This window comes from Eptesicus fuscus, chromosome 6 (assembly GCF_027574615.1).
Source record: "Eptesicus fuscus isolate TK198812 chromosome 6, DD_ASM_mEF_20220401, whole genome shotgun sequence".
Lineage (NCBI taxonomy): Eukaryota > Metazoa > Chordata > Mammalia > Chiroptera > Vespertilionidae > Eptesicus > Eptesicus fuscus.
The window spans coordinates 95485981-95510286 of NC_072478.1; the positions used below are offsets into that span (position 1 = coordinate 95485981).

The 24306-nt window shown below is 38.7% G+C and overlaps 1 protein-coding gene across 3 annotated transcripts in view; it reads right to left on the minus strand.

Moving 5' to 3' along the window:
• The window catches only part of GABRB2 (gamma-aminobutyric acid type A receptor subunit beta2), a 196417-nt gene that overhangs the window by 129792 nt on the left and 42319 nt on the right, over window positions 1-24306 (minus strand). For all 3 annotated transcript variants that reach the window (XM_008147650.3, XM_008147648.3, XM_054717038.1), the window contains exon 4: window positions 1151-1371. In XM_008147650.3, the coding sequence (XP_008145872.1) occupies window positions 1151-1371 (221 nt within the window). The remainder of the gene's footprint in view (window positions 1-1150; window positions 1372-24306) is intronic.

The following is a 24306-nucleotide window of genomic DNA, read 5'->3' on the forward strand; positions in this document are numbered from 1 at the left end:
CCCTCTCTCCACAGTCAAAGGTCATTTTCTCTATAGACATGCTAAAGAAGCCAGTTTATAAGGATCTAAACAATGTATTCATCTGGCATGCTGAACAGAGTAGGTAATGAAAATGAGATATTTCAGGTAAGAAAAATCAATCAGAGTCATCCCAGTGTATTGGTTCAGAGCCAGAGCTCTGTGTTTGAACTGGGAAGTGTTTGAATCCCATCCTCAGAGTTTACTCTCTTCGTGATCTTAGCAAGTTGCATCAGCCTCAGTTTCTTTATTTGTAAATAAAGATTATAACAGTTTCTAACTTATAAGGTTGTTGTAAACATTGACTATATTAATGTATGGGAAGTGCTTAGCTGACTTCTAACAAGTGTTCACTAAATAATACTATTGTTATCATCATCATTACTATGGTAAAGTGACTACATATTTATGGAAAATGGAATAGATCAAAGACAACTGAACATTTTCCAATTCAGAGTTTCTTGCACTATAATGTGGAGGAATTCTTTATACTGTAATGTCTTTTTCTTCATTTTTAAAGAAACTGTTTTAATACAAAACAAACTTTAAAAGAAGAAACGGTCTTATTTTACAACTCATCCTCATCCAAACAGCAGAACCCCACCATTCTTTTCTGACGAAAGGCACATTTAATAGTGTAAGTTCATTAATAATAAATCTAAGATCATGACTTTATCTGCAAGTCTGACTCCTCGTTGGAGGGTGAGAGGACGCAAAAAGCCTTCCTGTCACCAGAGGACCAGACCCGGTTCTCGCAGCTTAGGAGCAACTGACAAGAGCGCATCTGCCACATTCAAACAAGCATTCTGCATTCACGATTGTTTTTCTCCACTTTAAGGAAACTCGAGGTCTCAGCTGTTTTGGCATTGTTTATCCCTACTCCTTAAAGAAAGCAGCTTTCGGATCAGCAGCTGATATAATTCAGAAAAAACGCTTAGTCTTAGCTGTGGCTAAGTCCCTCTGTAAGCAAGCTCCCCTGAGCTATCAGATGTCTGGCGGGATAGGAGGTTTAACTGCTTCTCAGGAGGCTGGAAGGAGGAGTAAGGAAAACAGCACAATATGTTCCCCTCCAATAGAAAGCAGTAGCTGCTTGGTTCCGGAAGAGTCCCATTCTGCAATGCACACTACACACCTGAGGCCGTAGAGGACCGTGCCGTCGGGATGCAGGCGGATCATGCGGTTCTTGACGGTCACACCGTGCACAAAGGACTTCTTGTCATTCAGGAAGTAGGTGTCAGGCACCCAGAGCTGGTCTGCTACTCGGTTGTCCAGGGTTAAGTTTAAAGGTATGACATTATACGACAGCCTCTTATCTCTCCAGGCTTGTTGAAAATACATTGTCAACGTATAATCCTGTAAAAGTGAGCAGAAAATATGCTTATTTTGTACCCAAGTGGACTTGGGAGAAAGGCAAACGTTTCTATATTCATAAGAAAAGAAAATATATACAGCCATACAGCAGCCATATACTATACACATACACTATTCACATACACTGAGTGGCCAGATTATTATGATCTGTGAATGCATAATAATCTGGCCACTCAGTGTATATCCTATATAATAAAAGGCTAATATGCAAATTGTCCCTTCGACCAGGAATTCGAACAGCAGGCAGGCCAACCAATCGCCCATGTCCCTTCCCCCTGGCCAGGCTGGCCGGACCCCATCCACGCACGAATTCATGCACCGGGCCTCTAATATATATATACACTGAGTGGCCAGATTATTAAGCGTTCAGAGATCATAATAATCTGGCCACTCAGTGTATATAGGCAAATATTAGTGTACTAAACCCATTCAGACTGAGCACCTACTATGTGTCAGGCATCATGGTAGGAACTATAAATACAGAAGTGAAGAGAGCATATCCTTATAAAATTTATTACACATTACCCAGGGAGAGAAGTGATTACTTTATAATTAATTTGTCTTTCCCAAAGTGGGGTACACAGGATTGTTTTCAGTGAGACAAAACACTTCTAAAAAGTGGTTAGTTTATTGTAGTAGTAATAGTAAGTTTGTCGATGAAAATCCTAACTGGTCTCATGAAGGTGAGTTTCCCAGGAGAGGTGACATTTACACTGAAACTCATGTGGCTTCCCAGATAATAAACAATATCCTCTCAAACACTATTTTCTGAGAACTTTAATCCCAGGATTATGAATCAGCAGGCTGGGCTCTTCGCTGCTGAGGAAGTTTGTTGTCACAAAGAGAACAGGGGCCTTAGAGTCTCAGCGCCAGCATTTCTCAGCTGTGTCTAGAAGGGAAATTTATACCATTTCTTTTCACTTCAGTTCCATTAGCTCTAAATGGGGCTTTTAAAACATGCCTGACCTAACCAGAAGATTATGATGACAATGAAATGTATAACACAAATGGAATGTATAAACTACAAAGACTATAGATTATGAGTAAAGCATTTACATATATATTGTGACATGTTTCATCCATTAGAAGCCTATGGGTCCAATGTAATTGTGCTCTCACCCTTATTTGGATGACTAAATGAGTGGCCAAATATTCATTTGAAAGGATAATTATCATTCTATTTTAAAATCAGTTCATAATGCCCTAGCTGAGGGCTTAAAAAAGCAAACTCATATCATGTTTCTGCATAGTTTTGTGGACAAAATATACACTTTAATCTCCATGAAGTCCCTGAGTTTTTCCAACTCTTGTTGATATTTATACATCTTAATTTGGTTATATAAATTTTAAGTATGATTTGTAACACATTATCTGCTTAAAAGCATTGAACAATTTCCATAGGAAAAGCATAACCCCTCTGCCGTGAAAAAACCTTAAGTATTTTCCCTGGTTTCACAAATATACAAATTTTGATCTCATTCAGAATTCAGCCCTACCCTACTTCTGAATGAGTAGCTGTAGAATCAAACTTCTATTCTAACAAAAGATATATAAATATTCTCAGGGTATATCAAATAACTGTAGGCAAGGTTTCCTTTGGTGGATCACTGTAGCTTGTGCCCTGGAAGGTTCTGCAACACTCTGCTTTAGTAAAAAAATCAGTCTGAGGCTCTCTAGAATAGCATCTTGATTTGTAAAAAAGTAACCTTGAAGACTTATGAATTACAAAACTAGAAAACAGAAATCAGATACATTGTTTGCATGTGTCTATTTTACAAATAGCCTAAAATCATATCTAGTAAAAGAGAAATATGCAAATTAACCATCACTCCAACACACCCACAAGCCACATCCACCAGCCAATCAGGAGCGAGTATGCAAATTAACTCAACCAAGATGGTTGTGGCCATGGAGCAAGCAGGAGGCTTGGGTTTCCCTGGCAATGGAGGAAGCCAAGCTTTCTGCACACCCTGGCTGGCCCAGGCCTTCACTCAAGGCTACAAAGTTTCAATTATAGAAGATAAATAAATCCCAACAAAAATGGCTGCAGCCATGAAGCAAGCAGGAGGCTTGGCTCTGCTCAAGGCTGCAAAGTTTCAATTATAGAAGATAAATAAATCTCAGATACCAGGGCCTCTGCTTGGGTCGCCAGGGAGCATGGCCGGCCTGCAAACCACCACAGGCCCCTCACCCAGGCCGCCCCACGCCCCAAGGGAACCCCCACCCTGATCCGGGACACCCTTCAGGGCAAACCAGCTGGCCCCCACCCGTGCACCAGACCTCTATGCTATCTAATAAAAGAATAATATGCAAATTGACCATCACTCCAACACACAAGATGGCTGCCCACATGTGGACACAAGATGGCCACCACAAGATGGCAAGCAGGGGAGGGCAGTTGAGAGGGATCAGGCCTGCAGGGGAGGGCAGTTGTGGGCAATCAGGCCAGCAGGGGAGGGCAGTTGGGAGGGACCAGGCCTGCAAGGGAGGGCAGTTGGGGACGATCAAGCCTGCAGGGGATGGCAGTTAGGGGTGGCCAGGCCAGCAGAGGAGTGAAGTTGGGGGCAACCAGGCCAGCAGGGAAAGGGCAGTTGGGGGGGGGACCAGACCTGCAGGGGAGGGCAGTTAGGGGTGACCAGGCCTGCAGGGGAGGGCAGTTAGGGGCAAACAGGCTGGCAGGGGAGCAGTTAGGCATCAATCAGGCTGGCAGCGGAGTGGTTAGGGGGTGATCAGGCTGGCAGGCAGGTGAGCAGTTGGGAGCCAGGAGTCCTGGATTGTGAGAGGGATGTCCGACTGGGCCTAAACGGGCAGTTGGACATCCCTCGAGGGGTCCCAGATTGGAGAGTTCAGCCTGGGCAAGGGACACCCCCCCCTTGCATGAATTTCATGCACCGGGCCTCTAGTGTAGGATATAAATAAAATAAGCCATTTATATTGTGCTTGAGAGAACACACTTAGTGATATCAAATTCTTGGAGATAAAATGGAAAATGTGCTTATTATCTCTATTAGAAGATAATGCTACTTAAGCTTTGATAATAAGCCCTCTTAAGATGTAGGAGAGATAATATTGTTTGGATGTTATTGGAGTTTATCATTCAGCTGAGCTGTGTTTGGACATAGGACATTGTGTTCTCTTTTGGGATAAATAAACGGTAATATTGTTAGATCCTGTGTCATATGCGAATCTCTGTTATTTGTCAGCAAGGCAATGCCGGCTAAGAAATGCTCCCAGACCGACCCTGGTGATTCTGTGGTCATTTCAACTTTCATTTTATTTATTTTTAAGTGACACATATTGGCAACGTCAAGAATGGAAGAAACTCCTGAATCTAAATAACTGCTATTGGGCTTAAAAAGAGTGGTTCTGTGTTCCACCCTTTTTCCTAGGCCTCCACCCACCCAAGACAAATCCTTTGAACTTTCATAGAGAAAGCATACCCTTCACATTTAACAATCCCACATTATGAAACTTGTCTCACATTTGGTTTATTCAAAGTGAAAAAGAAAAAACAACACACAAATAAACCACTTCTGGCTGCTCCACAATCCATGGCATCACAAAACAAGAAGGACTGTGATAATGACAATTAAAACCAATTCACTTTCAACTCTGAATAGGAGGGAAACCCACTAATTACAACTAAACATTCTGGATGGAATTTTAAAAAACCACCTAAGGACTATGCAAAGTAAAAAAATAGTAGTCAGATTTGGGAGCCAATTGAAATGTGAGTTTCAATGGTGAGTTTATTGTTTTATTTTTCTCTCCCTCATATATCTCCTTAAAGTACTTAAAGTAACTTTAGGTAAGATTTCCTTTGGTGGATCACTGTAGTTCGTGCTCTGGATGGTTCTGCAACACTCTGCTTTAGCAAAAAAAAATCAGTCTGAGGCTCTCTAGATTAGCATCTTGATTTGTAAAAATGCAACCTTGAAGGCTTATGAATTACAAAACTAGAAAACAGAAAAGTAACCAGATATGTTGTTTGCATGTGTCTATGTTACAAATAGCCTAAAATGTAGGATATAAATAAGACACACACACACACACACACACACACACACACACACACACATGCGCGCGCGCGCGCGCCAAAACCATAAATAAATACAGACATACTATGTTCATGGTTTAAAAAGTGAGTCTTGTTAAGATGTCAATTCTCCCCAATTAGTCTATAAGTAAAATTCCATCAACATCCAAGCAAAATATTTTGTAGATATGCTGATTCTAAAAATCCATGCAAATGAAAGGAATGAGAAATCAAAACAATTTTAAAAGGAAAGAACAAAGTTGGAGGATTCACACTATTGGGTTTTGAGACATTATTAAGCTACACTAAGACAGTGTGGTAGTATGGTATTGATAGAAAAGTATGTCAATAAAATTGAAGAATAAAATAAACCCACACAAATAAGCTCAATATTTTCTGACAAAGACACAAAAGCTATATTGGAGAAAGCACAATCTTCTTAACAAATAGTCTGCATCAGCTGGAACATCTATATCTACCTAAATGAACAAATAAATAAATATACAAACAAATCAGTAAGTACCTCAACCCATATTTTATATCTTATACAAAAATTAATTCAAAATTAGTCAGAGACTTATATATAAAATGTAAAACTATAAAACTTTTAAAAGAAAATATGGGAGAAATCCGCTGTGACCTTGGGTTAGGTAAACATTTCTTAGACATAAACTCAAAAGCACAATAATAAGACAAAATATATAATTTGGGTATCAACAACATTTAAAAGATTTGCTACATGAAAGACATTATGAAGCCGGTGAAAAGACAAACCACAGACTGAGAGAAAATATTCACAAATCACATATCTGTCAAAGGACAGCTTTCCGAATATCTAAATGTATAAAGAATTCTCAAAACTCAACAAACAAACCCATAAAAATAGGCAAAAGATGTGAGCAGACACTTAACCATTCAAGATCTACAAATGGCAAATAAGCACTTGCAATGATGGAACACATCCTAGGTCAACAGGGAAAATCAAATTAAAAACTGAAATGAGGTATTACTATGCCCCTATTAGAAAAGCTAAAATAGAAGCACTAAAAACCACTGACAATTACACGAGCTGGTGAAGGCTCAGAACAATGGAGACTTACACATAGCAGGTGGGAGTACACAGTATCAACCACTTGGAAAACAGTTTGACAGTTTCTGATAAAGTTAGCACACATTTGGCATACAAGCTAGGAATCCTACTGCTGTGGGGAATGCTTACAGCAGCTCTACAGTAATTGCCAAGCCAAGCCTGGAAGTCATCTGGATGAACTTTCTTCAGCAGATGAAGAGATAAACAAACTGTGGTATGTCTATGAGTCAGAATACTACTCACCAAAAACAAAGAACAAACTATGAGTATATGCATCATCAATGGTTTCCACATATAGAAAGTTAAGCAAGGGAAGCCAGATTCAAAAGGCTACATAGTATATGATTCCATGGATAAGACATTCTGTAAAAGGTAGAACTTCACAGAACAGATGAGTGATTGCCTGGAATTCGAGGTGTGGGAGAGGTTGACAACTTAGGCGCCAGCATGAGGGAACACTTTGGGGTACTGGAACCGCTCTGCATCTTAACTGCAATGGTGCCTCATTACTTCAGGCATTTGTCAAAACTCACAGAACTGTATCCGAGAGTGAGCGCATTTTTCTGTGTGTAAATTAAAAAAGCAAACATTTAAAACTGCTTTTTTAAAATACATGGTCTCCAAGGTCAGACACACCAGATTCATATCCTAGTACTTTCATGCCCCTCTGTTGTGACCTTGGGTGAACCCTCTCAAGTCTCTGCATCTGTTTCCAACTCAAAAGAACTAAAGCTAATTAACTTAGGATCTAGCGTTAACAACAATTGCTTGGTTATCTAAGAAGAAAAAAGTCGAGTGATGCTACAAAATAAGTCTCCCCCATTCACACTGGGGACATATGGCCCCATCAGGATGGGCTGAGAAGACACCCACTATATGGTTAGAGGCTCACAATTCTTCAATTATACAATGAGGCAACTGGATTAAGTGTTTTAAAGGCCATTTCTAGGAATCAAATAATTATATCCCAGTAAATGCTTTGCTAACTTTGTGTTTAAATGTATCTCTTCATTTCAAAATTTTCTAAATGTGCAATATGGTTGTTTCTTGCTGTCTTTGTAAATTGTTTTCTAATACCAAGGCTCAAATGTTTCTGGTTTCTTTGACTTCGTGTTATTTAAAAAAACAGTACAAATTAAACCCTGTTTGTTTCTTATCTTTTTTAACTTTACTATTTTGTGAATTGCCTGTTATTACTATGAATATTTTTCTGCTTAGTATTTACCTTCTAGTGGATATTTGGATGTAGACAATGATATTTAATTTTGTTATTTTCTTTTTTAATATTTAATTTTATAGTCTGAAACAAAAAACAACAACGGGTTAGGATGCTAAGGTATTTCTGTTTTTACCACCCACCCCCCATGGGAGAAAAGGCATTACATCTGATGCAGAAATTACCACCTAAATAAATATCATACTAAGACGGTAAGTAGTAAGTACATTCTCAACATACTAAGTTGTCACCTCCACGAGCACAAAGATGTTCCTTACTCCTGTGAGTGCATACTTTCTGATAAATTGTAGAAACTATAATTGTCTGCTAAATGGTAGAAATTCCCTTGTGAACACTGGGGACTATGTACAGGGGTCTCTAAACTGTGCATACCCTTTGCTCTGACATTTACATTCCTAGGGATATTTGTAGAAAATAATTAAGCAGTACATTTTGAGAGCTCTACCTTCAAATATTAGCACAAATCTCCTGCTTCTCTCTGTTTGCGATACTAACAATCTAGTTTAAGACACCATTATTCGTGAGTGATTCTACTGCCACTGTTGCTTGTCTCTCTGATTCTAACCCTTACCTTCCACATGGTAGCAGATACGTTAAGCAGATCATGTTTCCTTTGGTTAATATTCGTCACTCTTAGAATAAAGCACAAACGTATTACATTCACCTTCTGAGTCCTACATGACCTGGACTCTACGTACCTCATTGATCTCCCCTCCCACCACCTCTTCTCTTCCCTCACCTCAACTCACTAAGCCCAACCACACTAGCCTTTTCCTATTTTACCAATACTCCAAGCTCTTTAGCCTTACCAATTTTATCTGAACGCCTGACATACTGGAAAAATCTATGTCCCTAATGATGGCCGGCTCTTCCTTTGGACTCAGAGCTCAACTCAAAGGTCAAACCAACTCAATGGGTCTTTCCTGATCATCTTCCTCCCATCCCCAGCAGTCGCTATCACCCCCCATTTCTATTATGTTTATGGTACTGACTATTTTTCACAACTACTTGTATTCATTTATTGGCTTACTTTTTTACTTGTTCTCTCTCCCAACCAGAAGGTAAATTCCATGAAAATATGAAGCTTTCTCAAACTTGTTCATCACTGTATCCTCATGCCCAAAAGAGAGCTTAGCACATAATAGCAATATAAATCTACCTATTGAACCATTTGAAAGAATGAATGAAAGACAATGCAGAGATATTTATCTCACCCAAATACTTATTACTGTATTAGCAATAAAATATAAATTAGTAAAGACAATCAGCATGAAACTGAGTAAATAAAACATTACAAATACAGAATAGAATATATGCAGAAACTAAGATATCACTCTAAAAATATATATTGACATGAATAGATGTTCTCGGCAAGCTATTAATATTTTATATTATTATATATTATCTTTTTAAAGAGAATACTGGAAAACAATATGCACAATATGATCCCATTTTGGAAATCATATCTATATATACTGGAAATGTGTCTAAAATATAAACATTAAGTGGTGGATCTCTGTGTAGTGATATGACAAGTGATCTTCAATTATTTTTGTTAATCTCTGTATTTTTTGTTTTATAAAAATAAATTATTTCTGCAACAAAAACAATATACACAAATAATTCCTTGTTGAATTAAATTCTAAAAATAGCATCTAATGTTACAAATGTCTTACTCTCTGCATATTTGAGAGCTCAGCATGAAGGCAAAGGAAATATAGTCACAAATAAATGAGAAACCCTCAGCCTTTGCCTTAGTGTTAACAAAGCACACACATCTTTGTATTGATTGAGGGGTTTTATCTAGAAAAACATACAAAAAGTAAGAGCTTTAAGTGGTCAACTGTGTTTTCTTTTCCAGGGATGTTCACCTTTAATTCATCAATGAGAAGTAAAAATCCATCCCTATTTTCCCTCCTAAGTACCAATAAAAGGAGATCCCAGAATCTTCCTCTGGTCTTCAGCCACACTATTAGGAAATACCATTTTCCTCTAACCTAAAGCCTTTATATCTGTTTCTTTTTTAATACTCAGAGGAGATGAATGTGTGTGTGCGCACGTACACACACATACACACACCTGTTCACTCTAGTTTTAGCTCTAATAGCACCCTCTCTATTGCAATAGAAGTTCCTCTCAATGGATTGATCTACAAAAGCTTTCAAAGAGAGTCCATTGTTTATAAAGTCCAAACTCCTTACAAGGCTCTTCTCAACCTCTTCTACACACTTCAACCCTCTGCATCTCTTATTTCCTCACTCAAAGTTAATAAACTACAATAGACTGGATGATCCCTGTGTAAGTCTCTGATATCCCAGGATTCTGTCACTCCATTTATCTTCAACTAATCACCTTCTTGAACCTTTTGTTGGAACAAACCTTTTTTCATATCCTCCAACACACCTTTTACTTTCCATTTTTCTTATTTTCCCCCCACCCTTCCTTCTCTGCCTACCCAAGTCCTACCATCCTCAAGCATTCATAAGGGTCTCTCCCATTTCTCCCTCAGACCCAGGCCACATTTATCCCCTGAGTCCTTAAACAGTGCTCTGTAGCATCCTGGCCTTATGGACTTGAATTGTTATCTCTTTAATGTATTTACAAAATGACCCAAGCATCTTACTGTTAACACAATTGGTCTTTTATGAATGTTTGTTCAAGGACACACTAAAGGTTGTTCTCACTTTTTTACTCTCCCTGCATGGGTTTCAAATTTTGATTTTTTAGATTCCTTTATTAATCACCTGCCCGGTGTGGCAGCTAAGGGAGCACAAAGGGTCACAGGTTTGATTCATTGTCAAGGGCACATACCTGGGTTGCAGGTTTGATACCCAGACCCAGACGGAGTAAGTGAGGGAGACAACAGATAGATGTCTCTTTCTCATATTGATGTTTCTCTCTCTCTCTCTCCCTCCTTCCCTCTCTTCTTCCATTCCTCCCTCCTTCCCCCCTCCATTCCTCCTTTCTACTTTCTCTTAAAAAATCAATGGAAAAATGTCTTCCAGTGAGGATTAACAACAACAACAACAACAACAAATCCCTTCCTTCATCATTATTCTTGAACGTCCCCAGGGAATTTTTCTCCCCACTGGCTAGCTTTTGAAAGTGAGTTTTCATTCTGTCCCTGTCCCATGTTTCAAACACCCTTAAAGCCACTAATATTCTTTCTGTTTTTCATAGCTTCTCAAATTCTACTAGCTAAGTCCCCAGGGCTGTGGACAAGGATTTCTGAAGGAGAGAGAGAAGTGCAAATATTCCCAAAAAAGCAATTCCACATTCTTAACTCTTTACAGTGCTCTGTCTTATACATCTGAGCCTACAAAGTGCTGATCAAATTACAGGTCATGGTCAGATTTCTACATTTTCAACCTCCTAAACTAGAATGCAAGGGAGCAAAACTCAGTCCCCCTTAATAGGAGCCATCACACCAAAGATCCAATGGCAGCATTTTGTAAGGAGCACACGGTAGCAGCTCTAATAGCTAGAGCCACATTGGGACATGAGAGCTACATTTAAGACCACCCAAAAGGTAAATCCAGCCTGAAGCTAATACAAAATAAAATTGAATGTAAACTGCAATTGAAAATAAATGTTTTTAAAGAAGTAACTGAATATTTTTTTATTTGAAACTAAAATGTACATGGTCAAGGCAATAAGCTTTTCCACTAGTTTTGCTTAGTTCATTTTACATTTTATTGGAGACTTAACTTCTCAGTGATAATGGGATTTATTCTAAGGATGATGAAAAAACCAAGCCACTAAAACTGTTATCTCTGTCCCTTATCTTAATACAGCAGGGGGCTCCATTCACGCTGAGATAATCAATATTAAAAATACACTTTGTCTGCATGATTTGTTCCCCATCATTTTTATTACTCTATAAGTTGGGGTATTTTTTTATCTAATTAGTCTGTCCCCTATTTTAATACCTAACGTTGGCCTCAGGCTAACACTTTGCACATGCATTATCTCATTAATCATTACAACAGCGCTATAAGCTATATGCTGGCTTTTCCATTTATTAGCTGCTGAGAGATCTTGGGCATGCTACCTACCCTCCCTGAGCCGCCATGCTCTGTAAAACACAGGAAATAATAGTTCCTTTTAGTAAGTAAGTTCACCGAGGAAAGTGATGAGTAGAATGCCTGGCTCAGATGAAGTGCTGGCTGTTATTGTTATCATTGTTCGCATATTTCCATTTTCCTGTGACACATATGAAACAGAGAGGTGAGTGACTTTACTGATGCCATTCGGACAATAATCTTCTAATTTGGCCAGGGGGCTCTCTGACCATGGAGACCATGTTTTTTGTACTATATTGAGCTATCTCTGAACACTTACTTCACTGCCAGTTTTGTTTTTGAATGGTAATTTCCTATCATAGCTTCTAAAAAGTGAGGGGGGGGGAACTATCTATCTATCTATCTATCTATCTATCTATCTATCTATCTATTTATCATCTATCTATTATCTATCATCGATCTATTATCTATCTATCATTATCTATCTATTATCTATCATCTATCTATTATCTATCATCATCTATCTATTATCTATCTATCTATCTATCTATCTATCTATCTATCTATCTATCTATCTATCTGTCTATCTATCATCCATCCATACACAGCAACAACAAAACTAGAACAATTTAGGGCATACATAAAATAAATTATTTTTTGGAAGGGAAAACAGGTGAATGTTGATCCCTGCGAATTCTCTGGAATTTGAATACTGAGTTGTGCATACATGTGCATGTTCCTAAATACACATGCAGAAACCTAATATCATGCAAAAGGCGATTGCATCAACTCACTTTGATCCTGCAGAATAATTAAAACACCTGTGGTCTTGACAGACTGTATGTTTTGCAACACAGAAACCCAAAGTAACCAGAGGGACTGCAGGGCGCTCTCTGTAGCAATGCACTCATTCAGAAGTAATTCAGAAGGGAAACTATTTCTAGGGAGCTAAAACATGCTCAGCTTAGAGTCATACCACTTCAGGAGGTTTTTCCTTTTTCTTTTCTTTTTTTTCCAGTAGAATGGTGACAATGATTAGTTAACTCTTAGAACAAACTATAAGAAATAGACATTTTTTTGTTAGTTAAAAATGTTTGATTTTTTAAGCAATTTTATATAGTTCCACCTACATATATGTTAGCTAGTATAAGAGTAAAGTTATTAAGTTTATTTAACTACAATTAATAATTTTATATTCTAAATAATTAGTAGCAGACTCCTACACACGCTAATTTTGAAAAATAAAGAGCTAATTATTTTTATAATCTGGTTTTTAAATGGCTTTGAAATTTGTGTTCAGAGTAAGAGCAAAACTCAGACCACACTCTAACACTTAGGGATTTGTGAAATGCTGTTGCACTTTTTACCTTGGAAAAGCAACATCAAAGCTATACAGATTGTATTCACTTTGAATACAACCATCCCAAAGAGAAACTCAGCAGATTTTTCTAAATAATATTATGATGGCCATGCATATAACTACTCATTACAAAATACCAGAAATTGGGTACTACGTCACGATCTAAGCTGAAGAAAAGTGTAGATAAAGGAAGAAAGCTTCATATATATATATATATATATATATATATATATATATATTAAGTATTTTAAGATGAAATACTGACATTTTCTTTTTATTTTATTTTATTGATTTTTTACAGAGAGGAAGAGAGAGGGATAGAGAGTTAGAAACATCGATGAGAGAGATACATCGATCAGCTGCCTCTTGCACACCCCCTACTGGGGATGTGCCCGCAACCAAGGTACAAGCCCTTGACCGGAATCGAACCCGGGACCTTTGAGTCCGCAGGCCGATGCTCTATCCACTGAGCCAAACCGGTTTCAGCCATAAATATATTTTTTAATTAAAAAGAAATAAAACAACTGTCTTTTCTCTAAGAGCCCGGGTTTTGGTTGAGCTAATCAGGAAAATGAATTTGGGATAGCTCTAGTCTTCAGGAGAATTGCATTTATGGCTAACATGACGCCATGAAGTTATTTTTAAAACCTTACATTGAAAACAGAAGTTACATACATATCACCATTCTATTTTCAAACCAAAGAAATCCATTGAGTGATCATTGATGTAAATTGCTGCTTTCACCCTCCATGGTGTATCTGATAATGGTCTTGAAACTGATTTTAGAAATTTGTGCCATTAAGTTTTCAGAACCCATTTTCTTCCTACAGTACACAGGCCAGTGATGCACATTATTAAGTACACCAAAATGCAACTATTTATAGGATGATCCTTGTGGTTGTGATCCCCCGTGGAGTTTCCTACAATGGTTCATTAATTTGCCGGTTACAAAACAATAACTTTGCGAGAGCTATTGGGGAGAAGGGAATTGACAGACACATAGCTTTCCACAAGCATTTGTCTTGGCTGATTACAATGCATGCTACCTCATGTATGAGGCAGTCCATTTTTCAATGAACTGGTCTTACCTGACATATATATTTGCAATAGGTGGAGACTATCCTCTCTTATTTGACTATTTTTTCCCCCTTCAATTTTAAGCAGCGATTTTATAGAAAAAGTGAAAAGTACAGAGATCCTGGCAGAGAGAGACAGGTAGTGTTATGCAGACCCTTTCCAGTATTTTAGGTGCTTATTTTTGTTCTGCTCAGTGTGGGAGAGGCTCATTCTCTCTGAAGCAGCACCTCTGAAGAGAACTGACAATCATAAAAAGAAAGGACGTTTGAAGATAAGTACACATCCTGGCTTTCAGATGTTCGACAAGCTTGCAGAAGCTGAGAAGGAGGCCAGTTTGCAGGCCAGGCTGGAGCAAACAGAATATGCTTAGTCAGTGCACCCAAGAGAATGCCTGATGTGCTGAGATGAACCCGAAATGCATCTGATCGCTTTCGGAGGCAAAGCCGGTCTCTTAAGAAAAATGTTGAGATGAACGTGGCATTGGGCACCGAGCTTTACCACTGACTGTGCCTTTGTCGGATATTCTGAATATCCACTGAGGGCACCAACAGGCCGGGAGTTCTGGGGTTGAAGTGGCACTTCCTTGGTTAGTAGGGCCACCCACACATAGCTCCCTTCTGCAAGTGCAGCATCAGCACTTGACAACCCTTAACTTCTGTGCCCTCGCTGCCTTCTGGAGTCCTGGCCCTGCACAATGTACAGGCATGCTTCTCAGGAGACTTTAAACATTGTGCTTATTGGTTTTTATTATCATAGCATTGACTCTAGAAAATGTGAACACTATGTAAAGATACGATGAAGAATATTTAAATAGCTCAAAATTTGAGTCTCCAGATAACCCTGAACACATGGGACCTTCCCTTTAGGTAACGTTTCCAATGAAGTGTTCTCATTGCTAAAAATTGAGGATCTTGCCCAGCTGGTATGGCTCAGTGGTTGAGCATCGACCCAGGAACCAAGAGGTCACTGGTTTGATTCCCAGTCAGGGCACATGCTTGGGTTGCAGGCTTGATCCCCAGCTGTGTGTGTGTGTGTGTGTGTGTGTGTGTGTGTGTGTGTGTGGAGGTAGCTGATTGACCTTGATGTTTCTCTCTCATCAATGTTTCTATCTATCCTTCTTCCTTTCTCTGTCTCTAAATATCAATAAAAACATATTTAAAAAATTGAGGATCTTATCCCAAGTGAGTACACACATGCATACATACAACTTCATAAGCCTTGTACTTTACAAAGTCTCGCCTAGGACTTCTGCCCCACTTGCTCTCTTCTCATTATTTGAGACCATCAAATGCAAGCCAGTACAATGTGTCACATTCAGAACACAGAGCCCTTCCATGACCCTGGGAATGACAGAGACCCCAAAATGGAAAGAACCCGACTCTCTGAATCACACCATAGGGAAGCTGCCTGCTAAAAAGAAAACTGATGTGAGCTTAACACAGCAGAGAATAAACTCACCAGATGTCTATCTATTAAATTCAGGGATCGTGATGGAACTGGAGTCTCACTGACTAGATTACTAACTTCCTGTGCTGCTTCCAAGGAGTCCCCCAGTCTCGACAAACTGGAAAGAATGATGGCCATCTTGCAAGCTTCTTGTAAGTATAAAAAACACATGGAAGTGCTGTGTGTGCCCCACACAAGTGTTCTGTATGGGCAGTTGTTCTTTAAGCAAGCAAATAAAACAAACATGAACTATTCTTAATGTATAGCTATTGTTTTCCTTTTACCAAAATAAAACAAACATTAACTATTCTTAATGTATAGCTATTGTTTTCCTTTTACCAAAATGAAACAAACATTAACTATGCTTAATGTATAGCTATTGTTTTCCTTTTATGAAGTGGAAATATATATTTTCATTTATTTATGACTGTGTATATGGTATGGCACCTGCTTCTCTAGAGGAACTGAGTTGATTAAAAAACACGTTTGCCAGAAGTCAGTTAAAGCAAATTAGATACGCTAGAAGTGTAAACTTGGTTAACTAAAAGGCCATTTGTACACTTACTAAAGTTTAAGAAGCACTACTTTTATCCATTAAGAAAAGCATTAAAGTTTATAGTTTGGTTGTGAATGTAATAATGCTTCTCATTTTAGCTATCAATTTGGGCTGTTAAGTCAACAGTAAGTTTATACTTTCACTCTTGCCTAAGAGGAGATATAGGACTGATGAAAAACAAATATATAATAGCATATACAAATTTAGTAACATAAATATACATCTATTAGAGCAACAAATACATTTCACCAAATATTTGGTTATCTATCTTGTATTAAGTGCTATGCCAAGTATAATACAGGGAAGGGGCTAACGGAGGTTTAGGCCCAGTTTTAAAGGACGATATTTGAAATAGCAAATGAAGTTTTCCCTGGAAATGTGGATTAAAGGCGACTAGGTGAATAGAACGACATAGTAAGCACGGCTATACAGGAGAAGGAACCCACTGGCAGGCTCATAGTGGGGAGCAGAACTAATACATGTAAAGGCTTGGGCACAGAATAGGAACTCAATATATAGTCATTACTGTCATTTTTAGCACATTACCTTCAATAAGTCTTCTTCTAATAACTATGCTTCCTTATTTATAAAGAGAAGAGAAATCGCCATAGATGTACCAGGGTCCTATGGTAAACTGAGTTGTTCAACATGAAAATAAATTTCTGACTTTCCCAAAGTGAAATATAAATGGCAATTTAAAAATAGGTTATGCACATCGTACATGGCACAGATATCACTTAGAATAGGCCTGTTGTCTGAATCCTTTTTCTGTGAAGAGGAATAATATCTTACCCAAAAACAGAAGCAAGATGATAATGTACAATTCATTCCATCCCAAAACCTGGTATTAACCAGGTTTAATTCATTCAAGGGACTTTAATAATAAAAATATAAGAGTTTTTAATAAAAAGTCTGTGTGCATTCTGACCCCATGCATTTGAGGGCAGAGTTGTCCATGTGCTTTCTATACCTAACCCCAAACTGAAAATTCAGTCTGAATCCAGAGTGACTCGGCCATTCATTCTTCCCAGGCTCTCTGGGTACATGATCCAGAAGGCATCCAATGGTCCTGAACCCCCAAATCATCACCAACAGTCCAATTCTTAGAACTAGGGAACCCTTTACTTGGAGTCCAATCCTCTACATTTAAAGAAGAGGAAACTAAAATTCTGACACTTATGATTCTGCCCAGGACCATCCAGCCACTTAAGGGCTGGATGGAGGCAGACCGCAGGGGGTCGGACCATGCCATTGTGTGCTCTCTACCCAATCTCAGCTTCATCAGGAACAGAAAGCTTTGCTGCTTTCAAACCTTCTCATTCAACATTAAACTACCTTCCAAGGATGTGGCTGGGAAGGTGGAAAGGGCATGCCTTGGTTTCAGAAATCTGGAAAATAAACCTACCCGTATATGCTTTCTACACAAGGAGACCTGCCCAAAGTATTCTCCCAGGTCTATCCAGCTAGTGTTTCTACCTTCTTTTGGTTCCCTATAGCAGGTTGGTTCCTGATTGAAAGAGAATTTAGAGGACTTTGTAGCAAGACAGTTACTGTGACAGTTTTCATCCTAGCCATTGTGGCTCAGTGGTTGAGCATCGATTTGATCCCTGGTCAGGGCACATGCCCTGGTTGCTGGCTTGATCCCCAGTAGGGTGCATGCAGAAGGCAGCTGATCAATGATTCTCTCATTACTGATGTTTCTATCATTCTCTCCCTCTCCCTTCCTCTCTGAAATATGAGACAGTTACTGTGACAGTTTTCAAAGTCCAACATCATTCCTTCTCACTTTAATGCTTCTTTCTCTAAAGTGTCTCAGAGGTAGTCTCAGGGGGGAAAGGCCATCTTTAATGTATGTTAATACTGAAGCTGCCTTCTCTGAACAAGTTAAGTGCACTATGGCCCACTGTCCAATCTATCTAGGGCAAGTAACTTTCTCCCACATAGTGTTGAACCCACAATCTCATTTTAAAAGGTGGCACTCCAGAGGCAATGGTGTGATCACATTACTTCTTTTAAAACACATACTTTACAGATCTGAATGAAATAAATATCCAAAGATATATCCCCTCCCTTTGGCATTCAAATCCATTGATGAAATCTGCCCTACTTAACATTATCAAAGTTTGAGAAGATTATTTATTTTGAGGTGGGTATTTTGTTCCATGTTTAAGTGACACTTATGAGCAGTTTTGAAAAGTAGACAGTAACTATTCTATTTACTCCAGAATCTCTAGACTTTCATAGAATATTTCCTACTTGATTGAGCTAAAATTTTTCACATATATCATCAGCCTAGCCAAAATGTGTTGCACACAATAATAGTTCCACTAAGATGTTTCTCAAGAAACATGATCAAATGTGTTAGGAAAATACCACATATATTCTATGGGGTTTTTTTTTCTTAGAGAATTACCAGGCACATTCATTTATTAATATCTCTGAGAAGTCTTACAGTAAAGAATTATTAACTTTATTTAGTCCATAATACCTCCAACTTATTGACCATGTAATGAATAAGAATTAGGAGAATTAGATTTTTGTAACCTCATTAAGGAATGATCACACAGTATAGCAAACACCATTCCCAATCTTTCCCCATTTACATGGATGTTCCTGTGTTATTTAAGACGTACCTCCTGATTTTTATTTTTTTCTTAGCCTGAAAGCTATACCAACAGAAGGCTTCTCTATGTCTTACTGCTGTATTTCCAGGGATGAACAGAGGACCTAACACATGCTTATGGCTCAAAAATAATTCTGAATAATGAATGGATGGTAGAATTCTTTTATTTAAAAAATAAGATACAAACAAGAAAAAAAGCAAAAAAAAATGTTAGGCTAAATGTTCTACAAGACTACTGTCCTCATCTCTGTATTTAATCTTTTTAAAACCGGTATTAAAGTGGTTAAAACAGATTTAAGATGATAACTCTCAGATGTAAGTTATAATCCTAGATTCAGAATTCTGCTTCAGAAAAGCCCACTTAAGCTAAACTTGGTAAAAATTGTAATATGATATGTTATAGGAGCAAACATATATAAAAGAAAGGTAAAATTGTTGCTAGTTTAAAATATAGCATAAAACAGCATAAAATACATTCACTTATGTTTTAGACTAAAAAAAAAAAACTGATTGAAAATACAGTCAGTCGTAAGGTGTTAAAAGTAGTTGGAATATTATAATTCTATTTTCTTATAACAACCTTCCTCTTTAATGAAAGAATCCTTTCTCCCAAATTCCTGACAGATGGTAACCCAAATTCTATTTGGATACATCTAGTACAAAAATCTCTACCTGGCAAGGCTGGTGTTGCACTTTTGGATGAGACAATTACAAGAAACATGCTACCCTGTGACTTTCACCCACAGATACACTAAAAAGGATTCTATACTAAAAAAAAAAAATGTAGCTGGCATGCGGTTTGAGAAATTTGTCATAAGCTAAGGCTCAAAGACAAAGGGGATGATTAAAAAATCATAGTTTTTATTTCATTCTCCATGCCCACGTGGTTATCACTATCCCCACCTTATCTGAGTCAATCTCAATGCTTTGCATGTATTGCTGATTTACAACTATTACTATTTCCTGGATTTAAAACCTCAGCCTGAAATATGTCCAGAGAATAATGTATGTTTATTTCTTGATGACAGTCACATGTATTTACTTTCTTCTCTAGAGTTTAAAAAGAACTCATAAATTACGTAAGTCATGGGGATATAATGTACAACACAGGGAACATAGCCAATAATATTGTAACAACTCTTCACAGTAACACATGGGTACTAGACTTATCGTGGTGATCATATCATAAGGCATATAAATGTCACACATCTATATTGAACAACTGAAACTAATATAATACTGTATTTTTCTTTAAATAAAAAAAGCCATCAACCTGTGTTTCATTACCTCTCTTTAGTGACCTCTCTTACTAAATCTTCCTTCTCTGGTGTGCTCTAGATCAAGTGTCCTGTGGCTAACTGTGACCGGACACTTCTCCACTGAGTGATGGCCCCTCGCCAGTACAACGGAGAGGATGGAGGAGGCAGTCATGGGGGAACAAAGTGTCCGTCTGGAAAGGCAGGCCTCCAAAGGAATCAGCTCCCAGTGCATGATGCCTTCCCCACCTCCTTTCTAACCAAAGGAACCCAAAACGATGCTCATTGTTTTTATTGTTCATTTCATAGAAACACTAGGCTATGCATAAAACAAAATATAGAAAAGAACATCCACATTTCATAGCAAGGACTTTATTCTGTGTAAATGCAGTTTAAACGGCACTCACTTATCTCCATCCCACAATTCCCAACGGTGTATAGGACACCTTGTGTCTCACATAGATGATTAAAACGAGTTTCTCTGCCTCCAGTCTTGTTCCCTCTGACTTATTCTCCACATTTTCCAGGGGCAGCTTCTCAACATGCAGTTCTGATCATGCTATTACCCTGATCCTCATTCTTTAACTTTTTTATTTATTGATATTTTTAGAGAGAGAAGGGGAGGAGAGAGAGAGAGAGAGAGGGGGGAGAGAGAGAGAGAGAGATCTACTTGTTGTTCCACTTATTTATGCATTCATTGGTTGTTTCTTGTATGTGCTCTGACCAGAGATTGAACCTGCAACCTTGGTGTATTGGGACATGCTCTAACCAACTGAGCTACTCAGCCAGGGCTGAGTCTTTTAATAGTGATCACAGTCCTCAGTAGAGAGTCTAAACTTCTATATTGTGGTATATGAGAACCTGTGTACTTTTCAAGCCTCATCTCCAGAAATGTCCTAGCTCAGAGGTTATTCTGCAGAACATTTAAATTATTTTATTTCCTCGATCGGCTAGGTTATCCAGCAGCTAAACCTCGGCACAATCTGTTTCTTCCGTTGTATTACTCTGCTCTTCACTTCCTACCCAGCCCTCTGCTATTAATTCTTTAGGTCCTAGAGTATACAACATGCCCTATATGAAGCCTTTTCTGATTATTAGATTCTCCATCTTTATTACAATCCTCTACTGCTGCTTACATGGTACCCTGAATGTCACCATCCTGGTCAGTGTACTCACTATTATATCCTTGGCAGCACCAATGATGAGCACAGAGTAGTAACTCAAAAATGTTGAACACATGGATGGAGAATAAAGTGCTTCTGAGTACAATGAAAAGAGGACAATATAATCCAAAACCCTGCAACACGAGGAGTAGTTAAAGGAGACAGTCTGAAGATAGAATCTGAGAGAAAGAATGTAATATTGATGCAGGCTAGCTCAGTCATATATGAATAAAGCCACAACCTAGAAAGGAAAGAGACCATTTGTGAATAACTCTGGAGCTAGAAACCCTGGCTAATAGGTAGAAGCTTATGCAGCAAAATTTGACTTAACAGAGACATAATTATGTGAAAACTAGAGGCCTGGTGCACGGATTCTTACACCAGAGGGGTCCCTCAGCCTGGTCTGTGTCCTCTCATAATCCGGGACCCCTTGGGGGATGTTGGACTGCCGGTTTCAGCCCGATCCCCACAGGCCAGGGGATCCCAGTGCACGAATCCGTGCACTGGGCCTCTAGTATGCATGTAAGATCTTTGGTTAATCTCTTCTCACCCTCCCCTCTCCCCGCTTCCCTCTGAGATTCATCAGTCTGTTCCATGTTTCCATATCTGTGTGTTAAATGTCTGCCCGCTGGTGGTCAGTGTGCATCATAGTTACTGGTCGAATGGTGAAATGGTTGAACGGTGGAATGGTCACTTAGGCTTTTATATATATAGATTATAGCTATCAAAATGTAGGTGTCTGTCTAAAACCAGGACAATCCCTGGTCATGGTAACTACTGAGATAATACATTCCTTCTTCACGTAAGCCTGTTTGTGTTTTGTCTCTATCACTGGCCATTTAAGTAAACCATGCCTAATATATGGTACACCTACCTATGGTGAGAGTAATCACAGGCAAATGGGTCCACCATGAGCTTGGAAGATTAGGTAGGATTTGCAGAGGAAAGAAAAGGGGAATGGTCTTCCTCTTTAGCTACATAAATATTCATGAAATGCGTACCCTGTACCAGACCGCCTGCCTAAAAATAGTCATCATAAAATTAATAAGCCACCATCCTTGCCCTTGGGTTCTGAGAGTTTGGTCTGTACATTTCACCTGCCACAATTGAATGAACTCCAGAATGCATTTGCCATTGAATTTAAATTCCAGGAAAATGTACGCATGAAGGCACTTTGTCAACAATGACACATTACATTGTACTCTCCTGCACATGTAACCCTAAGAGATTCGGATTCCCCTACAATATGCCCAGCCTGGCTCATGGACACACATTACAGCATCTTAACAGGTGAGAGCACACAACAGGTTATAGGCTGGAAGGATGGAGCATCAATTTTAAGTATGTTGGTTTGTGGCATGTTAAGTCAGCCATGTAGTGCATAAATTTATATATCAATTTAGTAACTTGCTTTATGGCACCCTGAACGAAACTGATTGCTTTTTCCTCCCATACAGTCCTATTTAAGTCTCCTCCTCTGCAGCTGGTGACAATAAATATTCATTTCAGAGAGGCATCACCTCAACACTAGCTGTCCACTGTGTTGCAAATGCTGGAGAAGTCGCAGTGATGAACAACCTCAGTCAAGTAATTTTGGACGTCACTGAACATGACTCATCTGCCACTAGGTTTTCTATAGGCTCTGGATTCCAGTAGACAAGGAAGCTTCACCAAATTTACCAAGACAAAAGAAATTGGGTGTTCAACTCAGCAATAAGGGTGGGTAGTCCCAAAGCAAAATTCCACATAGATTACTACAAGGACCTCATTCCATAGCTTGTCATCATGCTGTCTAAAAGCCAGGAAATTGTTGTTGTTTTTCTAGATCTGCCTGCCTCAGTGGTACCACATTGGTGATTATGAAAATGTTCCTCCCCCTACTTTCCTAAGTGAAAAATATTCACCCTTTGCCCTATACTCTTCTTTTGAGTGACAGGCTAATTGGAAAAATTAACTCAAGATGTGATGCTTTAAATCTTATTATAGAAATAAAAAATTGTTGCTTTCCTAGATAATTTATCACAGAGATCTCTATTTTTTCTCAAAGAGGCAGAAAATGATAAAAATTGGATTTAGGGAATAAGAGAGATTTGGGGGAAGAGTCACTGTATTCCCCTTGACCCACATTTTTATTGACTGCTCTGGTGAAAAATGCTGTGAATATTAAATTGTCAGTACATATTTATTGGGGTTTAAAACAACTAAAGTTGAATTTTTGAAAGGAAAATAAGATACATTTTTGGCTTATGGAAATTAAGAGGAAGGTTCTAGAAAAGCTCTGTCCTGTAACTCTGGGTTCGGAGCATAGCCCTGGGTTTGGAGCTGAATCTGGCTGGTCATGTGTCCTTTCTGTGTTTCCTTATCTATAAGCTAGCAACATTAAGGATCAATTGAGAGAGCAGTCATGAATATTAAACAAAATAGTGTGTGCAAACATTTATCCTAGTGCCTGTTATACAGTAAGCACTGCATGTATGCATATATAGATTGAGTGATGGGAATCACAAATGGGTAAAGAGAACTCACCCACGTCTACACTCCTAATTCCTATGTTCTTATCATTTTACTTCCCAAGATTTGAAAGGGGAGTTGACTGCTTAAGACTGAAACCAACGACTAAAACCAGATGATCCAGTAGCACAGATGACAAAGTCGCTAGGAACCAGAAGAGGACAGGATAGCCACCTCCACTAAATCTATGACCATTTTCCATTTACCTTTAAGAAAAACTGCCCATTTGAGTAAGATGTACAAATTACGGTAATCATTCTTCCTCCTCCATGGCTTCTTCTAGGAATAGAAACAGTGCTTCAAGGGTCACAAGAGTTTGCACAGAAAGAGGGATGCCCAGAGAGAGGACAGAAGAACCTGGCCAGGCACAAGTGGCTGGGATTTTTCTCAGTTTTGTTTTTTCACTTTGTTCTTAGGTCCTTAAGACTCCAACAGCTTCAAGAGACCCTTCCAGTCCCATGCTGATGTGGACACTCAGATTTCACACCAGACGTGATTCCAGGCCCAGGTAGCTTTGATCCTCAGCTGCCCAGCAAGGAT